The sequence below is a fragment of the Centropristis striata genome, chromosome 4 (assembly GCF_030273125.1).
Source record: "Centropristis striata isolate RG_2023a ecotype Rhode Island chromosome 4, C.striata_1.0, whole genome shotgun sequence".
Classification (NCBI taxonomy): domain Eukaryota; kingdom Metazoa; phylum Chordata; class Actinopteri; order Perciformes; family Serranidae; genus Centropristis; species Centropristis striata.
Genome location: NC_081520.1, coordinates 2,206,834 through 2,218,789, shown reverse-complemented (window position 1 = coordinate 2,218,789; position 11,956 = coordinate 2,206,834). Strand labels below are relative to the sequence as shown.

At 36.1% G+C, this 11,956-nt stretch overlaps 1 protein-coding gene across 1 annotated transcript; it reads left to right on the top strand.

Annotated features, from left to right (window-relative positions):
- The first annotated feature begins 3,190 nt into the window (after window positions 1–3,190).
- On the top strand, window positions 3,191–5,150 carry her8.2 (hairy-related 8.2). The gene is made up of 4 exons (XM_059330814.1): window positions 3,191–3,467; window positions 3,551–3,646; window positions 3,735–3,813; window positions 4,431–5,150. Exons 1-4 carry the CDS (start codon window positions 3,405–3,407, stop codon window positions 4,781–4,783), a joined length of 591 nt encoding a protein of 196 aa, XP_059186797.1. The 5' UTR covers window positions 3,191–3,404; the 3' UTR covers window positions 4,784–5,150.
- The last annotated feature ends 6,806 nt before the right edge of the window (window positions 5,151–11,956 follow it).

Sequence of the window (11,956 nt, the reverse complement as noted above, 5' to 3'; positions counted from 1 at the left end):
TGTTCCCTGAAAAAGCCTTCTTGTATAATTCTGAAATGTACATTATCTTTCAGTTTTTGTTAACCTTACCTTTTTTATTTACCTCTGGCAGTTCACCACTTACCTTTGTACCCTTTCAAGCTGTTCATTTGACTTGAACTGCTTGAATTTCAATAAAAAATTGAAAAATTGGGGTGTTCTAAAACTTTTGACCCGTAGTAGCCTATATATATATATATATATATATTATATATAACAATATATGTGTGTGTGTGTGTGTGTGTCTCTTGAGCTGCTGTGACATCTACATGTCCACACTGCAGGATAAATAAAGTCATATCTTATCTTATCTTATGGTCTCTAAAAAGGAGGGATTTTATAAAGGAGAGGCTGAGTTCAGGAGTTGGGGCCCTCATAGCTGTAAATCTGGCTGTGTTCACTTTAAAGTGTTAGGAGACTGGTGGGAAGAGTCAAAACACCCATTCATCTGCTTCAGTGGTAAGAACAGAGCAAAACTAGTTCATTCATTGATCATTATTATCAACATTATTTGTTTAAAGGCATTATATTCTTATGTCCAATGACACACAGTTACCTTGTAAATTAAAATATGTCTTTAAATTAACCATTTGTTTTGTTTTATGTCTCAGTAATTACTTACTATTCCTATGTTGTGCATTTTCTCTTTCCCAGTGTAAACAATGTTGAGCGATTAATACTGTTTGAAACAAGTCAATGTAGAATTGTTCAACCAATTTGGTACAAACTGAAGTCCCTGAACAACAGTCCAACTATTGCCATGAAATGTTGTCTGTCCATGTCCCCCACAGGATGAGTTGTAACACCAGTCCATATTTCATCACTCTCTACGTCTATACTCTCTACTCGCACCAGTTGCTGCTCACATTTGGAGTGTTTCCACTTTTTTGGAGTGTTTTGTCTCCATCCACTAGTTAGTTCCCAACATGGTCTCACAGAAATCCGTGAAATAGCCACGGATTTCGCTTAACTCAAAATCCATGGAATAGCCACGGAATCGCTCAAATTTCCGTGAAACTGACACGGATTTTGCTACAATGCAAGTTAATGACAGTCATATTTTTCTGGCGAGATCTTCACCACAAAGTGATTATGAACATTCACTGAGTGAATATTTAGAAAATAAAACATATATTTCTCGCTAGAAATGTGATCAAAATCCATTTATATGCAGAAACAAAGTCAAAATATTATTTTTTTCACTAAAAATGAGAGAACTGTCCGCCATGTTTTTTGTTCTGACTGCCGGAACCTTGAAAGTCACGTGACTTGGAACAAACCAATAGCCACGGGATATGACTGTCATTAACTTGCATTGTAGCGAAATCCGTGTCAGTTTCACGGAAATTTGAGTGATTCCGTGGCTATTCCACGGATTTTGAGTTAAGCGAAGTCCGTGGCTATTTCACGGATTTTTGTGAGACCATGTTGTTAGTTCCCCTCGGCCTCTGTTCCCATACAGGTACTTTTGTAGCGGCTAACCAACAGAGTTTGAATGTGAGTTTGAACTTAGTGAATATTCAGACCCCTCTAGAGACTCTTTTTTTTTAGTATTTAAATTGGCTTAACTGTTTTTTTTTTAAAATGGCATCCCAATTAATTAATTTGGCTGCATCTTTGCAGTATTGCATTGGTTGCTGTCCATCACACCTGGCTACAGCACTGACCATCCACTGGTCACCTGCCAAAGCCTCCTCCTCCTCCTCCTCCTCCTCCTCCTCCTCCTCCTCCTCCTCCTCCTCCTCCTCCTCCTCCTGGGCCGGACTGTCCACCCTCTCTGGAGGTTATTACGCTCTTCATGCTGATTAGGTTTGAATGAATGGGGGCCTTTGTTCGGCTCCAGTTCCCACGACCCGGCATTCGCCTGGCAGTCGCGTGGCTCTAAAACAGGGGCCCGCGCTTTTAAGGGACCTAAAGGTGGTGTTGGTGGTTGGTGGGGGGGCATCTGGTCAATCTGACATCTGCTCACTAACAGCTAAGAGCAGATGTCTGACATTAGAAAACAGGGAGTGTGATCAAAGCCGGCTACATGCACTGCAAGATGTTTTTAAATAGCAGAATAGTGTGGTCCTTTAATATGAATCACAGAGAAGACAGGTGTGTTAGTGTTGATCTGACTCTCCAGCTGCAGACAGCAACAAGGCATATGTTATGTTCACACTCACCATGATTTAATGCATATAAGGATGCATTCTAAATATAAGGTCTGTAAACTTTTATGAAGCTGGAATACAGCTATTTTAACACACATCAGTTCAAGTCTTGTTACATGAAGAAGCAGTGACTTTGTTATCTTAAGTCATGCACTTATTGTTGTGTTACCAGAAAAAAAAACATCTTCAATGCATACAAGGCTATAGACTATACTGCAACAACAACAAAAAATAAAAGTAAGTGTGTGTGTGTGTATGTATATATATATATATATATATATATATATATATATATATATATATATATATATATATATATATATATATTTATTATTTTTATTATTTTTATTTTTTTATATAGATAAAATAAAAAAAAAATAAAAAATAAAAAAAAAAAGGTGTTTTTCTTTTGTGTTTGCCAACTTTTGCTGCCAGACTTGTTATGGTTTGTTTGTTTGTTTGTATTCAGCATTTTTCATTTTTTTAATATAGAATATAGAATTCACTGTGATTAAGAATTCAAGGCCATTAAGCAATTGAATAATAACGTTAAAAACACAAAAGCCCCTATTATAATAATAGATTTCAACCTTCCATTGTTTAATGACATTTGCTATTAATGTAGAAAAAATAAGGAAAAACCCTGTAATTTAAGGAAAATAACTATTTCATTCTTCTTTGTTTTCTTTTCTTTTTTTTTTTTTTTACAGTGTATAAGCGACTGTATATGGGCAGATATATTCTCAAGTGATTTGTCAGTCTGTTGTGCCTTCCTGTGAGCTTTTAGGGAAACGGTTCGGCCCTTTTTTGCAGGTAGTGTAATGTTGCTCCTGAAAAGAATAGCCGAGGGGCTCCCCGGAGTAAAGCACGGTAACTGCACACTCTTGTTCCTCCCTGGGAGAAGAGGAAACTGCAGTTTTCTGTTGGGTGGAGAGAGCAGGGGGGAGGTGGAGAGCAGTGCATGGTTTCAGGCTGGACATCTGTCGCTTGTGAGTATTTTTTTTTCTTTTCTAGGCCGGGTCTCTCGGTTATTGAATGGAGCCAGTGACCTGTCAGTCTTGACTGATGGGACCCCGTGTGTGGGAAAATCCCACAGCCAAAGAGTTGGAGCATTCACATGCTAATTGCGCCTGATAAATAAGAGGGCCGTGCCGCGCCGAGGGCCCTAGAGACGCGCTCGGAGACTCAGAGTAGAGGAGGCACAAGCGCACAGACACCCGAGGAGAAAAAAACATGACTGCTTCATCCATGGCGCACAACGTGGGGAAACATCCCAGTGCCAAGGAGGAGAGAAAGGTATTTGGATCGATCGATTTCTCTTTTAGGATACACACACGCTCCAGAATGGTGTCCTGACGTTATTTTCCACCTTTTTACAGCTGAGGAAGCCGCTCATTGAGAGGAAACGGCGAGAGAGGATTAACAATTGTTTGGATCAGCTGAAGGAAACCGTGATCGGGGCGTTCAGACTTGATGTAAGTATAGAAGTCTTATCTGTCACCTGCAAGTAAGTAAGCAGTGGAGGTCACGTTATTAACCTGAAGGCTGATCATCTCTCTACAGCAATCCAAACTGGAAAAAGCCGATATTCTAGAGATGACAGTGAAGCATCTGCAAAACATCCAGGGTAGTAAACTCAACGGTGAGTGACATGTGCTTGTCTTTGTGGGTCACATGTGTTGGCCGGAATGTAGATGATATTGATCCTTATAATACTGGCTGTTATTTTGATCATTTTTGCGATTCCTTGGGTCAAAATTGGGTTTTATTGTGAAGGGAAACTTGCCATAAAATAACCTGCTAGTCCACAGAGAGCAGCACCAGAACATCACATTACTTTATATTTCAGTGATAAAAGTAAGATGTTCTGGTGCTGCTCTCTGTGGATAATATATATATGTGGATAATATATAGATATAATACTGGCTGTTATTTTGATAATTTATGCGATTCCTTGGGTCAAAATTGGGTTACTGTGAAGGGAAACTTGCCATAAAATAACCTGCTAGTCCACAGAGAGCAGCACCAGAACATCTTACTTTATATTTCAGTGGTAACATCTAGCCTATTCAGCTGGTTAGAGGAGGCTCTTGTTTCTTTAAACGATAAAGGGACATTTTGTTGTGAAAGATACTGAGCAGCTTCCTGTTGGGACAGATTGAAGCAACAGTTGGAGGCTGTGTTAATGGATGCATGCTGTGCTGTGATGTCACCACCAGGGGGTGCTATAACCTCACTTCCCTCCGTGTCCTCCTGCAGACCCCACATTAGGCCTGGAGGCCCAGCAGAAGTACAGCACAGGGTACATCCAGTGCATGCACGAAGTCCACAACATGCTCCTCACCTGCGAGTGGATGGACAAAACTCTGGGCTCCCGCCTGCTCAACCACCTCCTCAAGTCCCTGCCCAGGTCCACCGAGGAGTGCCCCCTCCAGGCCTCACCCAAGCGTGACGCCCCTCTTCTTGCAGCCGGTCCGGGCACACCCCTCAGAGGGGACCCCCTCTCTGGGAGGCATCTCCAGAGAGAAGGGCCCACCTGCCATGTGGCTGGACGCCAAGAGAGGCCCCACAGCTCCCACCTGGGGCTGCTGGAGATGTGGAGGCCCTGGTGAACTGGTGGATCCTGGTTGTCCATCTTGTTAGACCATCCTCTGTTATGTATCTTATAGATATGCTGCTCAGAAGACAAACGTGGGGCAGTTTTGTTCCAGTGATTATTATTGTAGGTGTGCTATAATGATTCTATACAGACCTTTTCTCAGTACTTCCCTTCAGAAGTCGACTTCTCGTAGCCTGCATTATAGAAGGCTCTTATTAATCTTTCATGTATTTATTGTATTAACAGCTTTATTTATTTTATATTATAAGGCATGACTTGGCTTCTTAGACCACTTGCTTGGCATTGCATAGATTTTTATGTCTTCCTCTTTTGCTGTATAATTAACCCAGCCATTATTAATAATAAAACTGATTTTACACTTTTGACATGTGATTCAGCTTTATGTTTTTTGTAAATTATGTTTTGAAATGTCTGCTGTAGTGACAATACAGTGCAGGAAGACAGGACATTAGGCCCAAACTGTTGACAGACAGATTTATTTATTTATTTTTGATTGGGGGGGCATATATATATATGCATTTAACCCTCTGAACCAGCAAGCCATTTCAGGGCATTTCTTGATTTATTTAATTTTTTTTTTTTAACATTTTACTCATATTTACTTATTTTTGATTGGGGGGCATATATATATATATATATATATATATATATGCATTTAACCCTCTGAACCAACAAGCCATTTCAGGGCATTTCTTGATTTATTTATTTTTTTAATTTTATTCACTATGCCCTTGTATTTAACTACAATATATAATGAGTCCTGCAGCTCTATGGGATCAGCAATCAATTAAAAATATATTTTGTGCAGTTTAACACAGTTATAATGACATAAATCACAAAAAAGTGAAAGAATTTCTCTGCTAAATTATTATTTTTAATTTGAATACAATGTATAATTTTCTTTATCCAACACTTTTCCAAGTGCTATGATTATTGGAAATAAATTGGGTCTCCACATGCTATACATGTTGAACTATTTACAGTTTTACAGCCTCTCCTGTCCTCTCCTCTCAGCTCTGTGTAAACAGCCTGCAGTTCTGTCTGATTTTCAGTGAATATTTGTCACTTGACCCTTCATCTCAGCAGAATCAATCAAGGCTTCACAGTGTCTCTGAGGTGCAGAAGTTAATGATTTTAACAGGATCTAGTTATTACAAACGGTTTGTTTTTGGCAACACTGTAAATGAGACACGTAGAATAAAGTGATTTTTTTTTTAAATTGCAATTTTAAGCTTAATTTTGGTTATTTCTTCTAACAGAAACAATCAAGCCGATGATCTGTTCAAGGGTTGTCAAATTTTGAGGAAAATGCCTGTTTTTTAAGGTTTGTTTCTATGATAAGCAGTCTGTTTTTGTCAACCTTTTTAAGAAAAAATACTAATAACTATGTCCCAATAACTCCGTCTCTAGCCCAGTGTCCTGAGTTTGGATAGGCAGTTAAGGATAATGAATGAATCAATGAATGAAAGATATTATATCAAATGCAACATGCCAAAAATACCAGGATGTCTAAATGCATCAGATTGCATTCTGCAGCATGCAAGTCAGCTTTTCTTACTATTATGACCCACAATCCCATGCAGCACATGAGTCAGAGGGTCAAAAGGTCAAGGTGCTATGTATGTTATGATGAAGCAGTATGTCCAAATTGTCAATATACTGCATGCAACAGTGTGTATTGGAAGTGTTTATGTTGATATTATCTCAGGATTTAAGGATTTTTTTCTTGACAACACGGTGACCAAAACATGTGATAGATTCAACTTTTCTTTTACTAACTAGTATTGTATTTGAAATGAAATCCCCCCAAAATGATCTAATTTGCATTTACTCCTTTTCTTTCCCAAATGCATAACTAAATACACAGAATAGCTGAATTTATTTGAGTGGTCACAAAGATAATTGATTCATTAGCAACAAATGGTAAATAAACCATTATGTTAAATTATCAGCATTAAGGAATATAACTGCAAGATCAGCTCGACATTATTTTATGATTTTGGCCACCTGACCCTTTAACCCATAAGAACCCACGGTGACCCCGGTGTAACAAACACTTTAAATCCTCTATAATCTCCCATATTCAGCTTTATGCTTCACATTAACTCATTAAATCCCAAAGCGACACATACTCAACACCCTGGTGTGACTGGAAACAGAAATCTAAAAAAGTAGTTTAAACCCATTTAACAATTCTAATCCGTTAGAGTGTCCTTTATTGCATTTAACCCTATGAGGGTTTGTTTTTTGTTTTTATTTATTATTGATTTATTATTATTTTGTTACTTAAAACCAAATCTGAAAAATAATTGGTTGTTACACTATTGCACTATTAATGTCACAATTTAAATATGTGTTGTGGAGATGCAGAGAAAAAGGCAAATTTGTGTTTCTGTAAGCAGAAAAGGTGTTGAGTTTATTTATATTAAAATAAGAAATATCATAAAAAATAAATACCAGAAACACCCAATGTGACATATATGTCACATGGCAGATCTTTGACATTTAGGGGAAGTATTTTAAAAAAAACAACATCAGAAATGTTCACTTGGTCTGTGGTATACCCCCATAATTTTCGTTCAAGGATAAATAGTTCTGGGTTCTTATGGGTTAACCCAATAGCTCACACTGAGGTATTAATGATCAATAAATACATTATAATTTTAACTTAGTCAGGTGTGTTTTGTGATTGAAAATATCTAAATCAGAGACTGGAGACTGACACTGCTTTACCAAGTTTTATTTGGCCTCCAGAATTATTAAGAAGAACTCAGATAGGGAACCAAGTGAGATTTGAAACACAGACAGCATCACATCAGACAAACCGCCCTGATGTAACCTATAAGGTCAAGTGTTCTGGTACATTTACGTTTTAATAAAGATGCAATTCATCATAGGGGTTTGAGTTGTAGAAACGTGCATATGGCCCATTCTCCCTCTATTATTGTCGTTATGATTGGCCGCCACATGGAGCCAGGCGGCGGGTCTGGTCTGGTGAGAGAGGGGGACGCCTGCTCTCTCAGCGGAGCTCTCCAACAAAAGCGAGCCGAGACAGCTGCTCCCTCCACAGTCCACACCATTAAAGATCTGGAACAGGGATCTGGGGGTGGCAAGGTGCCAAAAAAACCCTCAACTTGAAAGGTCTGAAACTCTTCCTTCACTTAGGGCACTAGAGTTTATAGTGGCGCTTTTCTTTTATTTTTGGGGGCGGAAATGTGTTGCGCAATTGTTGAAATCGCGTAGCGTGCGTAAAAACGCACCTGGAAACATTTCATTGCATTCACCTGAAAGGTGGCACAGATTCCTTTTAGAGCAAACAGAATGTGTCTATTGTGGGGCTCATTTGCATGATAATACCGTGTTCAAAACATGTAGGCTATAATATCACGAGGGCTGAGCGCTCTTATTAGACATAAACAAATAGATATTGTATGCGCAAAGGAATAAACCAGCAAAAAGTCCAATAATGGCACGACAAGAAGCAGCATCAGTTAATCCTCAACATGGTGTTTACATGAGGTCATCTTCATAATATGCATGCCTATACACCAGTGGTGGAAGGAGTATTAGGATCCCTTACTTAAGTAAAAGTACTAATAAAACACTTTGAAATTACTCCACTACAAGTAAAAGTCCTGCATTCAAAACATACTGAAGTAAAAGTACAAAAGTATCAGCACCAAAATGTACTTAAAGTATCAAAAGTAAAAGTACTCGTTATGCAGAATGGACCCGCTCAGATTGTTTTATATGTTCTAAATATATTATAAGATTATTTATATTGATGCATTTATATAAGTAGCATTTTAATGTTGTCCAGATAGGACTAATTTTAACTACTTAATACACTGTTATGTTTTATAAATGTGTCATCATGTTACATATATGGTATTTTTTCATGCTGAATCTGAAAAGTAACTAAAGCTGTCAGCTAAATGTAGTGGAGTAAAAAGTACAATATTTGCCTCAAAATGTCGTGTAGTAGAAGTATAAAGTTGCATAAAATGGAAATACTCAAGTAAAGTACAAGTACCTCAAAATTGTACTTAAGTACAGTACTTGAGTAAATGTACTTAGTTACTTCCCACCACTGCTATACACACAAACATTACAATAGAGTTGGGAAAAAAATATTATCGGCATCGAGCAAATATTCTAAAGAGTGGCGCAGCAGAGAACAACGTGAGAATGCAGTTGCACACAAATCAGAAGTCACCAAACAAACTGAGAACAAACGAGGCGCAGGCCAACACCTGTCGCTTTCTTTGGAGAAGGGCCCTTAATTCCCCCGGCTGATTCAGTTTTGGCCGAGGGGCCGCCAGCAGCAGCAGCTGCCAACTGAAGGCATCGCGTTACATCCGCCAAACAGAAACTAAATCTGCTGAGGCTCGGACCAGGAAGCTGCAGAACCAACGGTGGGTCGGGCGGAGAAAAAAAAAAAACAGCAGATACTCTGCTCTGCACTGGTGGTAGGACAGTAACTAAGTACATGGATATAAATACTGGACTTTATTTGAGTATTTGCATTCTCTACAACTAATGCAATACATTCTATTGCTATTATTTATTGTAAGTTTACTTTTTACTCCACTACACTGTAAAAAAGAAAAGAGAAACAGAAGTAGAGGGCTGCAGGCTCTTTGCTACATAAGCAATGATTAAGGGGGATTATATTTGTATTAGTCTGGAGGAAAATTTTGCATAATAAACCTTGAAGTGTTTACCTTTTCTCTGCTAATTCTCACAAAATTCCCTTGAAGATAAAAAAAAATTACAATACAGTCATGGAAAAAAATATTAGACCATTGTTTTCTTCAATCTCTTGTTCATTTTAATGCCTGGCACAACTAAAGGTACATTTGTTTGGACAAATATAATGATAAGAATGAAAATAGCTGATAAGAGTTTAATTTAAGAGCTGATATCTAGACATTTTCCATGGTTTTCTTGATAATAACCAAAATCAATAAGAAAACCATGTAAAATGTTTAGAGTTAAGCTCTTAAATAATGATATTTGGATATAAATACTGGACTTTTTTTTGAGTATTTCCATTCTCTACAACTAATGCAATACATTCTATTGCTATTACTTACTATTATTTATTATTTATTATTACTTTCTTTCCAGCTGCCATAAGACTGTACAACACCAACACAACCTGAACATTTTTGCATAAATCTGCACTCTGCACATTTCTCCACTTAAATGTGCACTAAGTTGTATATAGTATATTATTATTATTACTATTATTATTATTGTATATTGTTAATATGTCTTTTCTTAGATTGTCTATTTTTTAACTTTATCTTAATTGTGTGAAACTTTGCGGCTGTAACAAAGAAATTTCCCCACTGTGGGATTAATAAAGTCAAATCTGAATCTGAATCTGAATTTATTGTAAGTCTACTTTTTACTCCACTACATTGTAAAAAAAAAGTTATTTTCCTGACATTTACTGTATTATTTTACAGGGGGTTCCGTTTGTTTTTCAGTACAAATGCCATTAAAAAGGGTAATTTACTCTTATTACAAATATTAACAAGTAATTTTATATATATAGGTTTATTTTGCAAAATAAACCTTGAAGTGTTTACCTTTTCTCTGCTAATTCTCACAAAATTCCCTTGAAGATAAAAAAAATTACAATACAGTCATGGAAAAAAATATTAGACCATTGTTTTCTTCAATCTCTTGTTCATTTTAATGCCTGGTACAACTAAAGGTGCATTTGTTTGGACAAATATAATGATAATAGCCGAAAATAGCTGATAAGAGTTTAATTTAAGAGCTGATATCTAGACATTTTCCATGGTTTTCTTGATAATAACCAAAATCATTATCAAGAAAACCATGGAAAATGTTTAGAGTTAAGCTCTTAAATTATGATATTTGGATATAAATACTGGACTTTTTTTTGAGTATTTCCATTCTCTACAACTAATATAATACATTCTATTGCTATTATTTATTGTAAGTCTACTTTTTACTCCACTACACTGTAAAAAAAAAAGTTATTTTCCTGACATTTACTGTATTATTTTACAGGGGTTCCGTTTGTTTTTCAGTACAAATGCCATTAAAAAGGGTAACTTGCTCTTATTACAAATATTAACAAGTAAAACATTTTTTCCAGTATTATTCAATTTTTTTAATAGTCTTGAATGTTACATTAAGGTGAATACTATGGGGAATTCTTACAACAAAAATAGCTTGTGAGAGTTTAATTGAAGAGTTGATATCTAGCCATTTTTGATGGTTTTCTTGATAATAGAGAAGAGAACCATGGAACATGTCTAGATATCAACTCCTAAATTGAACTCTTATCAGCTATTTTTGTTGTTATCATTATATTTGTCCAAACAAATGTACCTTTAGTTGTACCAGGCATTAAAATGAACAAGAAACTGAAAAAAACAGTGGTCTGATCATTTTTTTCCATGACTGTATAAGCTATATATTCATTCCATATGAATATGCCATTCCATTATTATCCATTAAACAGCCTATAATTAGGTGCTCACACTTTTGTACATTTATTGAATTAATATTTCGAAATCAGGGCTTAGTGGTAAATGATCTGGGCTGTCAGTCAAAACTGTACAACACAAAGCACTGTTTGGTAACACTTTACAATAACCATCGTTTATAAACGGTAAACAGATAGTTTATTAATGTTTAATCATCATTTATAAACTGTTTATAGACCATTTAGAATGGTAAATACATAATTTATTAATGTTTAACTAACTTAACCATGTATAAATGGCAAATAGATGTATATTCATTTATAAACATGTCTATTAATGTAAGTTTATAGTTACTTTACCATTAACAAACAATTAAATTATAATTAATTGTTTATAAATGTTTTAGTTGCACCCATTTTAATATTTTTAACTCCATATTAAGTATGTTAATGATTTTGAAATGATTCATATACCTTTAAGAAATTGGTTGAAAACATTTAACGATTAAATCTGTAAAGCACTTTGTAAATGGTTAATAATTGGTTTATAAACCATCTATAAACATTATTTAGTTGGTTATTGTAAAGTGTTACCCACTGTTTTGAATAATGTCACCAAATGATGTTTCCAATAAAACAACAGACTACATTTAAGTTCATTAACCCTATAAAGCCTGAACCATGAAATAATTGCCA

Excerpts from the sequence above, each read along its gene's own strand:
- her8.2 (XM_059330814.1), top strand. The coding sequence starts at position 3,405 with ATGACTGCTTCATCCATGGCGCACAACGTGGGGAAACATCCCAGTGCC. Across the intron at positions 3,647-3,734 it reads TCGGGGCGTTCAGACTTGAT|CAATCCAAACTGGAAAAAGC; the intron begins GTAAGTATAGAA and ends ATCTCTCTACAG. Across the intron at positions 3,814-4,430 it reads CCAGGGTAGTAAACTCAACG|ACCCCACATTAGGCCTGGAG; the intron begins GTGAGTGACATG and ends GTCCTCCTGCAG.